At 36.0% G+C, this 18,978-nt stretch overlaps 1 protein-coding gene across 1 annotated transcript in view; it reads right to left on the bottom strand.

Annotated features, from left to right (window-relative positions):
• The window catches only part of Tll1 (tolloid like 1), a 185,575-nt gene that overhangs the window by 99,308 nt on the left and 67,289 nt on the right, over positions 1–18,978 (bottom strand). Inside the window, exon 2 of the mRNA XM_057752469.1 lies at positions 3,308–3,418. Coding sequence (XP_057608452.1) covers positions 3,308–3,418 — 111 coding nt within the window. The remainder of the gene's footprint in view (positions 1–3,307; positions 3,419–18,978) is intronic.

The raw sequence follows: 18,978 nt of genomic DNA, 5'->3' as shown, positions 1-18,978 counted from the left end.
AGAAACTCAGCAAACAACCGAAATGCCTTTATTTGGGCATCAGGACAATTGAGTTATCTATTGATAATCTGAAACATTTTTCTTCTCTGTGACCTTGACACCACCTGTTGCCACATAGCTATGCTATGCAGAATGTCAGGAAGTCACAAAGCCATATCGATTGCTTCCCAGCTATTTCCCTTGTGTAAACTGAGTCTGTTCAAATGTCTTGCCAGGAAGTGGGAATCAAAACACTAGAAGAGCAACCTCGCACAGCAAGTTTTGTTCCTAAACTTTGAAATATCAGGTCAAATATTACAGTTCATTCAGCTATATCTTGAATGTAATTCTCCCTAATTTATATAATCAGGAAAAAGTCACAAGGTAAGTACCCCAGTGGATGTTCAACTGCAAAATGTGTTACATTACATTATGAGATTTGCAAGATTTTAAAAATAATAAAATACCCTCTAAGTATGTTCCAGAAAATAATAAGGAAAAGAGGAGAAGATTAAGGAAATCTAACTTCCTAAAGGAGAAGCCAAATGTCCTTATAAGGCAAACAGTAGAAGCACAGACTAGTAATTTGTTTAATTATTTACATTACATGGTCACATTTTTCTGTGCATCTTGAGAAAAATGTTTGAAATTTTTCCATCAGACATTTCAGAAAGATGAGGTCACACTCAAATGTACTCATTCCTAAGAAGCTACTTAAAATCGTTTTAAAGTGTGGGCTCTACATGTTTTAAATGACCATTATATGGAAACTTCAGTTAGATTAAATGGAACCAAAATGCATGTAACTAGATCTTTAAAGAACTCCTTATGAAAATAAAGGAATGCCTTGGCTACTATCAAGATAATTCTATGGATGTGAATCGTAGAATTGAGAGGTGATGTTCTAAACCTAGGAAAAGTGATTGTGTTTGGAAGAATATTTTAGCAACACTGAATGACATTTAGATAAATGAAATAACGTGTGACACTGGTAGCTCACTAAATTTTAAAAGTGGTAGATCTTTTTCTCACTTGTTCTAGAACACAGTGGAAATATAAAAACCGAGTGTTGATTTATTTGTAAACATAACTCATATGTTTTTAAATTAGAAGAAGAGAAAAATAACAGCTCTATTTAAACAAATTCCCAGGAAAGGAAAAATTGAGTAAAATCATAAAATATAGGACATTTAACTTCTTTGAAGTTCATTTGTAGAGTGCAATTTCCAACTGAGCTTTCTGATCTGTGTGCTTGCCAGCATCGGTGTACATTGTTTATACTATCAAAACTATATTGTGTTCTACATTATATATTTCAAGAGATATTTTTCCTCCAACTATTCTATCTATGAGCCTACATTTAAATAAATTATCAACATTAAATGATAGTTTTAAGGTTTTTAATCATAAAAAAGCAATGGTTCCCAAAATGTGTGGGAAGTTAAGCCTAAGAAATGACCTACATAGTACTTATATCAAAGAATCACTTTAACAGAAACTCAAAACCCAGTTTAACAAACACAGGGTTTTGCCAAGTAGTGTCAGAGTTTTGTCGTTCAGAATCAACTACCACAATAAAATATGGGTAGAAAAGGATACTGGGGAGGAAGGTGCTGGACAAATCCCACAATGAGTCTAGCAGAGAGGGCTTGGAAGGAGGGCCAAATATGGCTAAGTAGATGTGAAACTGTCATGAGGGGACCTGTGCCTTTGCGTGTGTGTGTAAGAGGTTAAAGAATTTGATGGCTTGAAAACCTAAGTTCACAGAGAAAATCATGTGGCCTTTAGATTTTCAGTATTTGGAATCCACAGCCCAGAGGATGGACACATGCCAATCACAGGTAGTTTGCAATAGCCTATACATAAGTCCTAGCTTATGTATTAATCTATATTAAATATATGTTATCTATATTCATATTTGCATATATACATACAGTGGTCCAGGTGTCAGAAAAGACTGTCACTATATACAACAATGACGGAAGCATATCATTTTTAGTGAATTCCTTAGTTTTTACCATTTGTATTTCTCATGCAAAGATGTTTTTTAGTCATGATAATGGTATTTTAACTGGATAGGTCCATACCCTTGTTTTAGAAACTGCTTGCTAAAATGTATAATATGAAAATGTGTTGTTGCATTTTCTACATATTTTCTGTAATTAATTTCCAAATGTATTCGCACATGTGCATATGCATGTCTGCACACACACAACCAACTGCTAGTATCTGCCGCATTTAGGACCATCCCATTGCCATCCTCTGCATTATCATACAGCTTTTCCATATGCTTGGAATTTGCTGAAACAAAAAGGTTACTAAATCAAATGGATTAGACAAGGAAATGCTGATGCACAGTAAAATGTCTTAACTCTAAGACAGATTTATCTTCTGGATAACAGAGAAAAATTTTATACATACTTAATATCACATAGGATAAGACAGTGGTTATCAACCTTCCTAATGCTATGACCCTTTAATACAATTCATCATGTTACAGTGACCCCCAACCAAAAATTATTTTCATTGCTACTTCCTAACTGTAATTTTGTTACTGTTATGAATCATAATGTAAAGATCTGATATGCAGGATATCTGATATGCAACCCCTATGAAAGGGTCATTTGATTCCCAAAGAAGTTATGACTCATAGGTTGAGAATCACTGGGACATGTAAGAGAAGGTCAAATTAGAAAAAGAAGGAATTAAAGAAGATAAAAGGGATGCATCAAATCAGTGTTTTAATGCCTGGTATGGTAACATATGATTATAACAGCACTCGAAAGGTGAAGGTAAGAAGATCAGATGTTTAAGGTCAGTATGAACTCATAGCAAGGTTGAAGCTAGTCTGAGCTGCATGAGACTCTATCCCAAAAATAAATAAGCAAATAAATAAGTAAATAAATAACATTTACCAGGTATAACTAACAAAGAAGAACTTAATCCTTTTAGTCTTGAAGCCTCTAAAATAGAACACAGAATAAAAATTGCACTAAAAAATTATAAAGAATATTTAAACCTTAGAAACTATTTCAAACCTCTGGGTTTCCATAGAAGCATAATGCAAATGTATTCAAAACTCCTAAAATTAGAATCACCTCCAGGGGGCTTTCATCAAAGTTATTGTTGCAGAAACAGCCATGGAGCATAATTACAAAATGGTTGTTAAATAAAATTATAAATAAAAGCTATGATAAGAAACTAAACTTTAAACTATGCTTACTTCCATGGACAAAGTCAAATTTGATGTGAGTTTTCAAGAATATTCACAGAATTTCAAATGTATTTTCCAATAAAATTATAAATGTGTTCAAATAGTCAGCCATACCTGTGCTATGTCCAAGTTTTCCAAAAGGACTCTGTGTCAGGTCAATTGTCCTGTCTATTTGAAAGATATTCAAGTCTTCATCGTCTAAGGCAATGTCACCCCAAAACACAGCTAGAACAAAGAAGTGGGATTAAAATGTTAAAAAAAAAAATGTCAGCATAAAATCAATGCATAGCAAGTTAACTTGTGGGAGCTGGCTCAGAGGTTAAGAGCACACATTGCTCTCACAGAGGTCCTACCTTTGTTTCCAGGAACTACTTCAGGTGCCTCAGGAACAACTATGCACTCTTGTGCCCCGCCCCCGACATAAACACAAAATTTAACATGAACTTTTTTAAAAGCACATTTTCAAGATAATCTTACCTGAGTAAATTAGACTAAAATACACCCTGCCCCAATGTTGGTATTTTGACAGAAACCAAAGTTTGTTTGAGTGAGATGACCTACAGGGGGAAGCTGGTACCATGAGCTAATCCTCAAATTATTCAAATTTAATATGGATCTCACATTTTCCGTGAATGCCTGTTCCTCTGTGTGAGCCTTCACCAACAAGTGGAGGCAAGTAACAAGGAAATGATGTACGAAGACTACTCAGTTCAGCGAGATTCAATCCAAACTGGACACACTGTGCTGAGGTAGCCATTCAGCGCACTCCGTTGATTTTAAGGCATGTCTTTAAAGACCAAGCTGCCTCTGGGTATTTAGAAACGGGTGCACAATTTAAAAAACAAAGTTTTAAGTCAATATTTGATTAGGAAACAACTTCATGTTATGCTGTTCATGTTTAATGACTTATTGAAGTCGTGACTTGTCACTTCAGGAACCTAAAATAATTCCATAACCCAGAATACACAGATCCTCCCCAAAGCTTTATGATGCAAAAAAAAAAAAGCAAAGATCTATAAACCATTGTGAGTGGGTCTTATTTATAACTAGCATGCAAATTTTTTTCTAAGATTATAAATATTAACATAATAATGAAATAGATGTTTTGTTCAAATTGAAACTAAGCCTTCAATTACTTTGTAGCGAAAGACGTCATAATCCATTAACTCCAGGGTCTGTAACTGAGCAAATGCATTTATCGTGAGGCAGTAAACTTTGAAAAATGCTGAGAATTTCCAACATTATTCTTATTTTTTCTTTTATCTTTCTTTTCATTTTAATACTGGTTTACAGATATTCTTTTTGTTTAAAATGAACTTTATGAGCTAGAGAAATGGCAAGGAGCTTAAGAGCACTGGCTGTTCTGTAAGAGGTCCTGAGTTCAATTCTCAGCAACCACATGGTGGCGCACAGCCGTCTATAGTGGAATCTGATACCCTCTTTGGGCATAGGTTGTGCATGCAGGTAGGGCACACATATACATAAGATAAATAAATAAAGTTCACTTCAGATTTTCTTCTCTAAAACAAAAAAGGACAAAACATGAAGATTTATGAAGTGATTAAAAACTATCCTTTTAAAATTTTTGTCTCTTATTGTACTATAATCTTTATCTTTTTGAATTTTAGCACTATAAAGAGCTAGTTAATAAAAGGTAGTGAACTTAACAAATTTAAACTCCAGTTGTAAAGGTTATGAATTGTTTGGGGCTTTCATCAATGGCTAAATTATTTCATTAACTGGTAAGTTTGCGATCTTCACATAAAACTCAAAGGTGAGAAAGTGAGATTGGTACAAATCGAAACAGAAAGAAAACAGATTTCAGTTCAAGGTAGGTTAGCAGTTCCAAATACAGAAAATTGTTTTTTAACTTAATCCTCTCTTCTCAACTGCCTTCTCTCTCCATGCCACCAATGATGAGCTCTGTTAACTGAATGGCAATCTAATCAACGTAGAAAAAGGCTTACTGTCACATATGACCATAGAAAAAAAGTCACAAAAAGAGGACAGTTTACAACACTGAAAGCATGCCCAAAATTAAACCCAGACTTGCAAATTGAATTCCACTCATACATATGCTACAGAAAACACAAAGGCTCTCACACCCCTAAAACACTCATCCCCTGAAAGAGACAATCTACTTTCATTTATTACTTTATCGATCATCATAAAAGAATCATTGGTTTTCATTAAAAATACATTCACATTCAAGGTTTTTTTTGTAAGTTCAAATTTACTATTCTTTAAGAGATTTTCATTATGTGTATGACTGAGGGAATACCTGTGATCATCAGTAATCAAAGCCAGTCCATCTCTACCTTAATGCCACAGTCCTACACACAGCTAGAGTCTAGATGTCTAGGGGTTTCTCTAACTGTGAATGAGAATCAGAGAACTTGCTTTTAAAAACTTCAGAATTCATTGGGTCTGGAGATGAACCTCAGATTTCTACACTTAATAAACTCCCAGTTACCGGGAATAGATATCATTGTCATCATCTTTCCTGTTATTCATTTTTTATTTCTGTTAGAATAAACCTTCAGACTGACTGACTAGAAGTCTGAAGCATTGCACAGCTGAAATATTGGTTTGTCAGTTCCACATTTTACATAATAAATAGAGGTTCGGTAAATTAAAGTCTGAGCGTGTTTGGGGTTTTTATTTTCTTGTATGACATTTCTTATGAGGTAGGCACAAATGCCCTGGTATTTTACACCAAACACAGAAAACAATCCATGGAAAAACATGTAAATGAAGCAAAAAATTACTACTAGAGACAAAGAAAGAAGAAAGCATGAGACCAGATGATACTTAGTTAAAGACAAAACAGGTCTGGAGAACATAAACCCATTTTATTTATCATCTTCTGTTTTAACTCAGAACTTCAGATAAAGCTTGGCAGGCAGCTCTAAATGCTCCATAAACTAGTCCAGGAGAAGACTAAGTATTTTCTTGGAAGTAGCGAGCGATGAAGCCAACTCACTTATGTGCTTTCATAATGCATGTTAGACCCCATACATCTTCAAATCCATGTTAATAACACACACACACACACAAACACACACACACAGGCACACTACATTACAATATTTAAAATGCCCAGTTTCTCTAAATGGCACACATTTTGGGTTTTCTTGTGGCATCTCTAGTTAAATCTCAGTAAGTGGGTTTTTTTTTTCTGTATACCAAAATATTCTGTGCAAGTCTTGGTCCATCAGGCTAGAGCATGACAACTTGTACTGAGTGTTTAGCTTCTTCATTACAATCTCCTATAGATTTGATACATAGGAGCAAAGACATTGTGGAATATTATTTTAACAAGGTAAAGATATGCTACATTTATTTATGCTGCAGAATACTACTTTAACTGTGGGAATGTGTGTTACATTTGTTTCTGCTGTATTTGTTTATGTAAAAATATGTTACACTTATTTCACCTTGCTTGCTAAGGCGCCTGATTTGTCTAATAAAAAGCTGAAGAGCCAAGAGTAGTAAAGGGATAGGAAGGGCTGGCAGGCAGAGACAGAATAAGTAGGAAGGGAAATCTAGGCTCCAGAAAGAAAAGAAGGAGAAGAGATTGGGGAGAAAGAGAGGGACACGCTTAGGGCCCAAACTAGGCAGCCACCAGTCAGATAGGAGGAGTAGTGAAAGTAAGATATATAGAATGAAAAACAGGTAAAAAGCATGAAGCAAAACATAGATAAAGAGAATCAGGTGAAAATAAAAGCTAGAACAAGGCCTAGCATTCATAAGTAATAATAAATCTCCTTGTCATGATTTGAGAGCTGGTTGGTAGTCCAAGAGAACGTCTGGTACACAAAAGATACAGGAGATTCTAGATACTTGTTGGAATTTTTTTCACTTCTTTTTCTCTATTTTTGTCTTGTGGTTTTGATTTTAAAAAGTCAAAAATGAAGAAGAAAAGTATCGAGTATTATTAATTTGGCCTATTTAATGCGGTGATGAGGCACTGACGAGATTACAGCTGGAAGGAATATGGGAAGCGGGTCTATGGGATGGCACTATGAAATAAATGCTCCGATAGGATTAAAGTATTTCCTATCTCTCTAGAATTATGCTGGGATTCCTGTGGCCAGAAGGGAACTGGAGCTAACTCGTGGGCCAGAACTAAATGTTGAATGGGCAATTTTGAAACTACATACAAAACCACAGGTTTTGTTTTTCCCCTAAAGGTCATTTGTCTTCAATATCCTACAAAATTGGAAGTGGCAGGAGCCCAGGACGGTTGTAGTGATTCTGATCTGGCATACTGAATAAGGATACTTCATAGAATAATGCATGGTGAGACTGAACAATCCAAAGCACGATGCTCCACACACTCCCTGTAAAGGATCTTGAGCCACACCGAATCAATGATAGACCTAAAAACAAAAGGCTTAATTACAAATAATTAAATAGGGGACCACTGAGATAGCCTGCAAAGGTGCATGCCGCCAGACCTGATGCCCTGAGTTTCATCCCCAGGCACTCGGTGGGAGGAGAAAATCAATCTACTCCTTCAGACTGAACTCTGACCTCTACATGCATGCTGTGGAAATCTCATGTGTAAAAAAAGCACACACATGGGAGGAGGGACATTTCCAAACAGAGAGAGTGTTCATTCAGGTACAAAAAGAGAAAACACACAGAGTTACATACACAAAAAGAGACACAGGGCGGGGGAGTTCACACACAAACAGAGCACACACACACAGAGACATACAAAGAAAGAGACAGAATTGGGAGAAGGAATGCAACAGAGAACAAATAAATATACTTAAAACGATTAAACAAGAAGAAATGCATATTTGTCTACATCATTTTCTTTAACTTTTAGTACTGATGTAGGCCCAGTGGGTAGTTTTAAGGAGGACTAGAGTCTGTGGTCCCTAATATCTTTAAAAATCATAGTAAGGGTTTATAAACAGTGAACCTGCATATTGTTCTGGAATAAAGTTCAAAGCACATTGGTAAAGAGATCACACAAATAACAAGGATGAGTGACTTCGCCAAGGTCAAAGCCTTTCGATTCACTGAAGAAAAATGCTCTTCCACCAAATACTCCTAGAATAACCAATGTAATTATTAGTTTAACACCATTACCTTACGTCTGGTTGCTATGATACTTGAGAACACAGTGTGGTAGACAAGGGCAGTCTGTTGGGCCTTATCTATGGAGAAAAGCCCTCTCCCAGGAAACCCGTCTTCCCAAATGTCCCAATCGGGTGTCTCCTCGCCCTCTAGGTCCTGCTTCAGGTGCTTCCATCAACAATGGGTAGGCACACAAAACTCCATAAGGATGCTTACAACCATCTAATTTCTCAGTCTAGATTAAAAAATATTAATCACATCAGGAAGTGTCTGTTTCTCACTTTTACCCTTATTTTGTAAAAGTACGTTTATTTTTAGCCAATACCTAAGAACCGAGCACTGCAAACTGGTACCTGCATGCACTACATAACATGTAAACCAGGTTTAATATATCTATATTCAAAACATTTATCCGTTTCCCACGTATTTATCATTTGTATTGGGAAGAGCATGCATGTGCCATGGAGTGTGTACGGAAGTCGGAGGACTACTGTCAAGAATTGGGTTTTCAAGATGAAGTCCTACCCTAGCTAAAAGGCCTCTGACAATTGATAGCTACAGAGTGAGAAGGGACAGTTTTCTGTAAAGCTGTAGTCTAGCGGAGGGCTACAAATCCAAGAGTATACCAGCACAAATCGGACTTATTGGGTTAAAAACAAATAAAAGGAAGACACGAAGTTAGATGGGTAGGAAAGTGGAATGGTGGATCTGGAAGGAGCTGGGGGAGGAATGAGTATGATCAAAACATACTATATGAAATTAAAAAAAAAAACATTAAGTTTTAAACATAAAAACAAAAGAAGAATTGGGTTTTCCCCTTGTATTGTGTTCTGACCAAAACCACAGACCTGGCGGTAAGCCCCACACCCACCCCTACCCCTGCTGAGCGAGCTCATCAGTCACCATTTATCATTCTGTGAAACTAATACTTTCAAATTCTTTGGCCCTTATAACTGTGCATGCATTATCTTTATCTATAGTCAACCTGCTGAACCATGACAGAGCCCTGAGTCGTTGTTGCCGCAGAAATATAAAGAGATTTCCAGTACATTAAAACTGAATACTGAAAGCTGAAGAGATATTTCGGTTCGTAAAGAGCTTGCTGCAATGATATGAAAAAAAGGAGTCTGAGTCAGGCAGCAAGGTCAAACACCAGGCATGATGGCACACACTTGTAAAGACAGTGCTGGAGGGTCAGACGCAGGAAGAGACAGGAAGGTTCTAGGTGACAGCTACCAAGTTAGCCTAGCCCTGCTTCCTATGTCCCAGACCAGAGAGACCTTGTCTCAATAAAACAAAATAGATAGCTCCTCAGAATCACGTGGTAGTCTGAATGCAATTGTCCTCGTAAGCTTATGGGGAGGAGAACTCTTAGGAGGTGTGGCCTTCTTGGAGTATGAATGGCTTTGTTGGAGAAAATGTGGCCCTCTGGGAGCAGACTTTGAAGTCTTCTATACTCGGGATATTCCCAGTGTCTCAGTTTACTTCCTGTTGCCTGCAGATCAAGATGCAGAATTCTCAGCTCCAGCACCATGCCTGCCTACACATCATCATGTCCTGCCATGATGGTAACAGACGAAGCATCTGAATTGTCAGCATCCCAGTTCAGTGTTTTCCTTTCTAAGAATTGCCATGGTCATAGTGCCGCTTCATAGCAATAGGACCCCTAAGACAAATGATAGCGCACACACACACACATCTGCATACATGCAATATACGCAATATGTTCCCATATGCATATGCACAAACCGTTCCTATACATGTATATACATACACACAAGCATATTCACATCACATATACAGAATATATATACATATATATATATACATATATACCTAAAATAACTGGAAATAGAAATATAACAGAGATTGGATAGAACTTATTTTAAGAAGTGGCCTAGAGATGATACATATTTGACAAATACATCTTACACAAATAATACTACCTATTTAACTGTTCCTTCCAAAATATTTCAAATTTCTTCAACATAAAGTATATAGTTGAAGTATATTTTTAATATAATTTCAAGGCATTTGCCTTTCCTTTTGACTTATATAATATATATCATGAAATGTAGTTATGGACTATGTGTCCCTGTTCGTCAAACTACCCCACTTACAGGCTCATGGAATAGATGAGTGTTCTAAAAGCTGGTACTTTGAGATGCTGGAACATAGAGAGAAAGCTCCCAGATGCAAGGATAGCCAAGAGCACCTGCTTGTTCCCTGCTCATTCTCCAGCTCTGCTGAGATGTCTAACTGTGATTGATACTGGATTGAAGAAAGAAGGATGACATCATAAAGGGCCAACAAGACTGCTTCGACTCACAGTGAAAGTCTAATGGAAATTTCCTCAAACAAGGGCAACAGTAAAGTTTCCTAAGTCAACTGTTGTCCCATGAGAGGCAACCACTCTGCAAACTGCCAAGGAAAAGTAAGATGTGGTAAACGATCCAATAAGTGTTTCAGAGACAAGGTTAGACGTGAAAATAACTTCCTGTAAGCATTTTTGTAGGTCCAGAGCAAGTTTTCCCCAAACAACATACATGGAATGTATTATAAAATTCCAATAGGAAAAATAATTATCTCTTTTTTTTTTTTCCTGTTTACTTGTAACATCGTTTTCTAAAGCCAGGACAGTCTTGCCTCCCATTTATCCATGAATGACCTTGAACTCCTGATCCTCTAGTCTTTGTCCCAAATAATTATCTACAAATTTTGCTTGATAAGTAAACCAAATAAAATATTTTGTATCAATTCCCAGAAATACGCTTAAATTAAGGCCAGGAAAAATCTCCAGGTAACACGTGACTCACTTAAGTTACCAGAAATGAAGATAGCCATTCTTACGTTTGAAATCACTTGGTGCAACATGCATTTCTTTCTCTAGTTAAATAGTCCCCTTCAATTACTTATTAAATCAGGCAATTTAACATAATTTCAACATAAAAGAGGATATTGTATCTGAAAGGTAAACAAGGGTATTTGCATGTATGTGTATATCCGTATAAACGGATGGATGGATGGATGGATGGATGGATGGATGGATGGATGGATGGATGGATGGGAAAATCTATACTGTCAAGAAAGATTAATCCTTCAGATATTTGACTCTAAAGTCACTTCTCATGCCAGTTATCAGTAGCAAGGTAAGAACATGGGCAAAGAGCTGTCTTTCTTTCTTTCTCAAATCAGTGTTCTCTGTTTCCACGTCATTTCACATTATGGATATGATCAAATGCTACATTTTCGAATAAACATCTTCCTTTTTTAGTCCAGAAAACAAAAATTTTCCCGTAACAAAAGATCCATTGAAACCGCCTGTCAATCTGCATTTATAACCCACAAAGCCTGTGGAAGGGGATGCTCGGGACATTTCTAAAATATTACCCATACCACAAATATTCATTTGGAATGCTCTGTCTCAAAACAGAAAAAATACACTGTCTGAAAGTGCTTTGATCAAACAAATGTAAAAATAAATATTGAGACTTTTTGTGTGTGTATGGCCTAATATTTTCTCTCACAAGCCTTAAGAAAACAGATCATTGCAGCTCACAAGCTTTGGAAAGCTACGGTTTTTACACTGTTCAAACACAAAGCTCATAATCAACCACTAACATGAGAGGATTATTTATTTTTCCCACATCATACGTCTGGTAAGGACAAAGCAAACATCAGGTTTTTTTCTTACCCTATTATTGTAACTGTTGACATTTGTAGGCAATGTAGGGTCAACCCTCATTTCTTTTTAAATTAAGCCATTTATTGCTTAAACGCTAGCACTAGTTCTTGTAGTAAATCTCAGTCTATGTTCCTGGAAGTAAAACCACTATATGTAAGTTTACTGTTTTCTATGTACTAGTTTTGTTTTCTTTACTAACTCATACTCCCCTCCTACAAAGAGAAGGATTTTCTGTCTTTTCCCTTCATGTTCGAATTCTACTTAGTTTTTATTACAGTGATAAGTTGTGAAAACTGTTTGTTTCTAGTTCTTGTGGTTATTATTTTCATGTAAAAAGATTTCCTTTGGGTACAAGTCAAAGGCTGGAGAGTTTTTCTTTGGTTAATATCACACATTGCACAGCTCCAACACAACTTATGCTCAGTGAAGTAAAGTCTGAAATGTTCACAAGCCCTGACACCCCAGGGACTGATTCCACACACTGATTCTTATTTCTTCTCTTCTTACAAACACACTTTTAAAATTCAGGAGCATTATTGAAGAGATTTAAATTCAGACCAAAAGAAGTAAAAATTAGAAAGATCTATTAAATGTTTCTCTGCAGCATTTTCAATGTTTCATGACTTTATTTTAAATATTCCATAGAGGATAACTTTTGCATCTTTAAAATGTATGGTGCTTAATTTTCAAAAAATTATCTTACCAGATATGATGCCCTTTGAATACTAGAGTATTCTGATATTTACTAAAACTGCTAACACTGAAGAGGTCCCTATAAACTACATTAGCAACCCACCAGGTAAGTTGTTCCCCTGTGGCATCAGTAGGATTCCCCTCAGTATGCTATGAATATGTTTTATTACCATTGGTTAATAAGGAAGCTGCTTCAACCTATAGCAGGGAAGAAGATAGCCAGGGTGGAAGAGATAAAAGAGAGAGAAGGTGAAGACAGACAGACGCCCTGCAGCTGCCAAAGGTGAAAGCGGCAGCCAGAACTTAACCGATAGGCCACAGCCTCATGGTGATACACAAATTAGCAGAAATGGGTTAATTTAAGATGTAAGAACTCAGTAGGACTATGTCTGAGCCATTGGCCGAACAATGCTGTGATTATTCAGGTGGAAGTGGCTGGTAAACAAATGAGCAGACTCTATTTACAACAGTGGCATACCCGCTATTGGGGTAGGTCCGCTTCTCAGGATGGAATTCATGTCTGCTACTATGAATCAGTGAAATTAAATACGGCTGTGGGAAACACAAGCACCAACAGGGAAGCACACTGTAGTTTAAGAAAAGTAAATTACACATGCTGCCGAACTGCCTTCTAAATATTTTTGTTCATACTAGTAGACAAGTGCTATTCTAAGTACTAATCAGAGAGGCATCGCTTTCAATTGAGGACTGTGAATACCAAGGCCCATGGCTGCTTCAGGTGCTGGAAATAAGTGCCAGTTGAACGCTCAGCCAGGATATAAGGAGAAATCTGCAAATACAATCTTATGAGCATGAACCTGCCTTTGCAGTCAGGATCTTACACAGACCTGGTGGCTTGTCTGCGCTAGACTTATGCAAGGCTAGGGGAGGGAATCCGGAGGTCCTGCTCCTTGCAGATTATTTGTTACTGATAGATTCCAGGGCATTCATTATCTTCAGGTATGTGGCCCTGGTGAGCACACAGGGCTCCATTAGTTACTTCCACACATGTGGTAACCTAGACAATTCTAGCTAATCAGTGGGTCCAAAGCAAAACACAAAGACATAAGTGTTAGAAAGGGACCTTTAGAAACGAAGTAGTATTTAGTTGGATGGTGGGGGAAATAAGAGCATTTGGAGTGAGAGAAACAATAACAGTGACATTGTCTAAAAAATTAATTGATTTCTTTAAAGGGCCAGGGAGATAGTTCTGCAAGTATGGGTGATTACCACTAAATCTGAAGACCTGAGTTCAAGCCCCAGGAGCTACATGATAAAAAGAGAGAAAGAAGCAAGTCTTAGAGCATATTGTCCTCTGACCCACATATATATGCCATGGCACATATGCACACAAATGAATGAATGAATTAATTAATTGAAAATGTGGAAAAAATCTACTAAAACATATTCACCCCAATCTCCTGTTGCTTATTGGTGATAGGTCAACCCTTTATCTGGTAGAGGTAAGTCTTCATTTCCCCAGAGTAGACTGGCCACTTCTTAAATTTACATAGTTCTACCTGGAAACTTCTCCTGTCCACCTTCCCAATGCAAGTCATCACAGTAAAATGTCTAAGTAACAGAGCCGTCTCATGTGAACTGATGGCTGCAGAAACAGGAATGTTGCAAACATTGACATGTGGAGATTCTTTATCAAAAAAAGACTTTGATAAAGAATTTCAGATTTAATCATAATTTTAGCCTTGATAACAAAGAAGGCACTGAAGACTATCTATGGTCTTGATGCAATTTTAAACACCTGTTTAATATTCGGCAACTACTGTTTCTAGCCTTGTCTGGAATAATAAGGGGAAAAGTAGAATTTGAAATCCAAAAATATGAATGTCTCCTAAGTAAATATTTGAAAAAAACAAAAATCATAATCCTTATTATGTCACTCTAAAAATTTATATATTTTGATATGTGATAGTAGCCTTTAGTTAGCAAATATATAAATTAAAATTTTGACTTATCAACTCTTTCAATCTCTGCAGTAGTACTTACTAGTTAATGTTAACAACATCCTTTAACTCAAAGAGACTCAGTTCTTTAAATCTGGGGACTAAGATTAGAACCTTAATTTTCATCTTAAATAATTCACAGCACAATTTGTTAAATGCAAACCTTTGAAAAGAAACTTTCAGATTTATATATCCATCTCATTTTTCTAGTAAAACACCATATCTAGTAAAAATCATTTCAACATTTCTCTTGAGAACCTAATGAAATATCTTGTTAATTGATAAAATAGGCTCCTGACTCATTTTGTCTTTTCTTTCATTCTGTGGTGTTTGTTCTCATGTGTACACAATGTATGCACATGTGGTGGGGTTATGTAAGCCCATGTGTATGATCTGAAATCACATAACAATGATGAATGTCCTAATCTACCTATGATTCCTACAGAATCTGTCATTGAACCTGAAGTTAGACTGGTAGATAGTGAGTCACAGTCCCTTACAGCACTGAGCTTACAGACATGGAAATAACCTTATCTTCCCTTTTTAATTAGTAGGGCATTAGTTCTCAACCTCTGGGTTTTGACCCTTTTGGGGGTTAAACAACCCTTTCACAGGATTCACATGTCAGATACTTAATTTATGATTCATAACAGTAACAGAATTAGAGTTATGAAGTAGCAATGATGCCATTTTATGTTTTGGGTCATCACAACATGATGAACTGTATTAAAGTGTTGTAGCATTAGGAAGATTAAGAATCACTGAGTTAGGAGGATTTGAACTTGGTTTCCTACTTACATGCACTTTTATCTCCTTAGTCATCTCCTAAACTCTAGATAATCTCCTTTTAAGTAAGCAACTATATGGGAAAGAAATTCTAGACAGTGAAGGAATTATGTACTTATACAATTACTTGACTTTCAGTGCTCTATGGCCATTACTCTCTTTATAAATCTTTGAATTGATTTTTACCAAGCAGTCAAAAATACTGGAAAAGGCTCGTTTATACAATTTTACTTTAATAATAATTTGTAACTTATGTAGGCTTTACTAAGAGCTATTCAGTCAATCCTGAATGGACCATTGAGTCTCCTACACATCATTCAGAAAATCCTAGCCAGCCAAGGTTCTTGAAGCCGACTTTACATCATCGCAAGCACATTAAAAATAAACTGCAGTGACAGCTTAGTCATACCCCCCTACAAATGCTCACTGGGTAGGTGGTTTTATCTATCCTGTACTTTCGATGCTAATTACATCTAATTCTGAGTACTGCTGTGTGGACACTGAGGCTTTTGCGTGGGTCATTTTCTTTCCTGAGGCCGTCACTCCCTCAGGCTTTCATTTGCCATATGGCAAAAATATGTTATAGAAGATGGGGACATTTCCAGAATGAAGCCTCTGAACTAATATCTATTTTTGATTACATAGTTGAAGCTATGGTAGAATTAGGAGCACTATCTTGTGTTCATGCCCCATGGTCCTCTGCATGTGAAACCACAAACATCTATGGGAGAGCTCATAAAACATTGAAATCATGAAAATAAAAATTCTAGTTTACAACAAGAAGGATAAATGTGAAAGGTAATGAACATTGGAATATTTATCCACCATGTGTCCAAAATATATAAATGTATTAAGAAAAGAGCCATACTCAGAAGGGTACTTTTTAAGTAGGGATTCGTAATGAGGAAGTATTCTTATAGCAGTGTTTAATGGAATTAATACATTTGATGTTTGGTCTAGGGCTACACAGAAAAACCCTGCTTAAAAAAACAAAGAGACAAAAAAGAAAAAAATTCATAGTACAAATTTTTCCAAATATAATTAATGCTGTAATAAACATTATGCAATGTGCAAGTAGACTGTCTAGAATATATATGTAGGAGTCAATTTGGTCATATGATATCTATGTATAAAATAAATTAAAGACATTGACTTTGTTTGCTTATTTTTAATACAAGTTATGTATAGAAGCAGGTAAGGCCAAATAAATAGCATAATATTCTCTATTCCTACTATAAAATCAGAATCTGTAAGATAAAAATCAAGATCATACACATATTCCAAGATATTTGAGAAACAACAAAATTGTAATCTTATTGTATATGCTCATTGAAATATCCTTGAACTTGGAAATAAATTGTTTTTAGTAATTTATTATTGGAAGTGTTTGATAATAACAAAATTGCTTTTGTGAAATTAAGTTAAATAAAATGTTTAATCCCAAGTCTTAACCGGAATTGTCACTTTAAGTTTCTGACAGATTTCATGTCTTTAAAAGTATTCATAGGGTTGCAGATATGTCTCAGTAGTAAACGTACTTGCTATTTTACCAGGGAACCAGAATTCAGTTCCCAGTGTACATGTCAAGCAGCTAACAGCTTTCTGCAACTCCAGTTCCATGGGATTCAATATCTTTTCTGACCTCTTCAGGCACCTGCACACATATGACATCCACAATACACACAGACACACACACACACAGACACACACACACACACAAATAAAATCAATTTTTAAAAGATACATATGCATGTTTCCCAGTCTAATTAGAAGCAATGAACTAGTGAACTACCAGGACAATGGTCATAAACATTACCATCACACAGAAAAACTTTTCAAGAGAAAGCATACTTTTTGAAAAGAAATGATTTACAAGCCTGAAGCGAAAAAGAACTAAGATGACCCATGTAATCTCAGAAAGCAATGATGATCTCAAAGAATAAAATGTTACATTATAGGATGAAGAAAAAATAAGTTCCATTAGGTTAAGATTTGCATATCAATAAAGATAATAATTCACAAGATTGGAACTCTTTATCAAATATAGTTAAATCTACTGTTATTTTAATGCTAAAATATAATTGGGCACTTTCGGAGCATGCTGAGAATTCAATTCATCTCTCTTGCAAAGAGAAGTGAATTTTAAACAGAAGCACATTGCCTGGTAACTGGCATAATGCAGTGTTGCATATTGTCTTCCTAATTCATCCTCTCTTCTGAACGCTCTGCTGCTTTCACCTAGCTGTGTCCTTTGAATGGTATGCGGATGCTTCCCACATGCTATGGATGCGAACTTCTTCCCCTTCATGTAACTATCCTTGGTGTAAAGCAGATTTTAGTATAGAAGGAATGGATTTACTAATATAATTAATTTCAATACTTGGCATTCGAAATCAGCTAATTAAATTTATGATTTTCTCTTAGACTATTTTTTTTATTTTTGTTACTTTTTTTTTAAAAGTCACATATAATATATATTGTTTGTTTTCGCCTCTTCCCAATTCCTCTCTAATCATTCCCACTTTCTTACCATCCCCACTTTATGTCCTTTTTCTCCTTTCTTTCAAATAAAAAATAAAAGAAAACAAGAAAGACACAAACACGCACACACGCAAACACACACACACAAATCAAATTCAAAACAAAAACTGATAAAACAAAAAAGTACTAAGACAAACAAAATGAAATAAACATCTACAAAATACCGTTGAGTTTTGTGTTAGCCAACTATTCTTGGGCATGGTGAAAGCTTTCCCTGCCAAAGATATCAATTACAGATAGCTTCTTAGCTACAGTGGCATTCTGTGGATATTGTATAATTTTGAGTAATCTTTAAGCAGTATATCTTTTCTTGAGATCATAGAACAGTTTATCATATCTCCTAAAGTTACTTTTAAGATTATATATGCAAATACATATATGCAAATATATGTATATGTATGTATGTATATTTGCTGTCTATGTGCCCTGGAGGTGGAATGTCATAAGGGGCTGAGAGATCCCTTGGGACTAGATTTATAGGTGTTTATGAACCTCATAATGTAGTTGTTGGGATTTGAACTCATATGCTCTGATAAAGTTCTCTCAAAGCTAAGCCATATCTGCACCCCCTCACCTAAAGTTTTTTATGGCATCTTTCATATGTATCTTTAGATTACAATTAATCATTTTTTAAAGTTTTGGGTCAAGAATTTATTCTACATGAATAACTTTCTGCCTCATATACAGATTGTAATGTTTCCCCAGATATTTCAATATCAACTCCATCACCCATATATATGTATGTAGTGTTAATCAGGTCTTTATGACTGCTTCATACTACCCAAGATAAACAACTAAATAGAAATAGGATGCTTTTGTTCCATAGTTTTAGAGTTTTCAGTTTACGATCACTGAGCCAAGGGACCCTAGGGCAGAGGACGGCACTTCTTTCTTGACAACTGTGAAGTAGAGAGAGTATCAGGAAGAGGCCAGGGTCCCAAAACCTCTTCCACAGTTATGCACCATTGATTTAATGTCTTCCCATTTGTCCCCACTTCCTAAGAAGTCCAACACCTCCCAAAAGTATC

This window comes from Chionomys nivalis, chromosome 20, assembly GCF_950005125.1.
Source record: "Chionomys nivalis chromosome 20, mChiNiv1.1, whole genome shotgun sequence".
Classification (NCBI taxonomy): domain Eukaryota; kingdom Metazoa; phylum Chordata; class Mammalia; order Rodentia; family Cricetidae; genus Chionomys; species Chionomys nivalis.
This window is presented reverse-complemented; position numbering and strand designations above follow the sequence as displayed.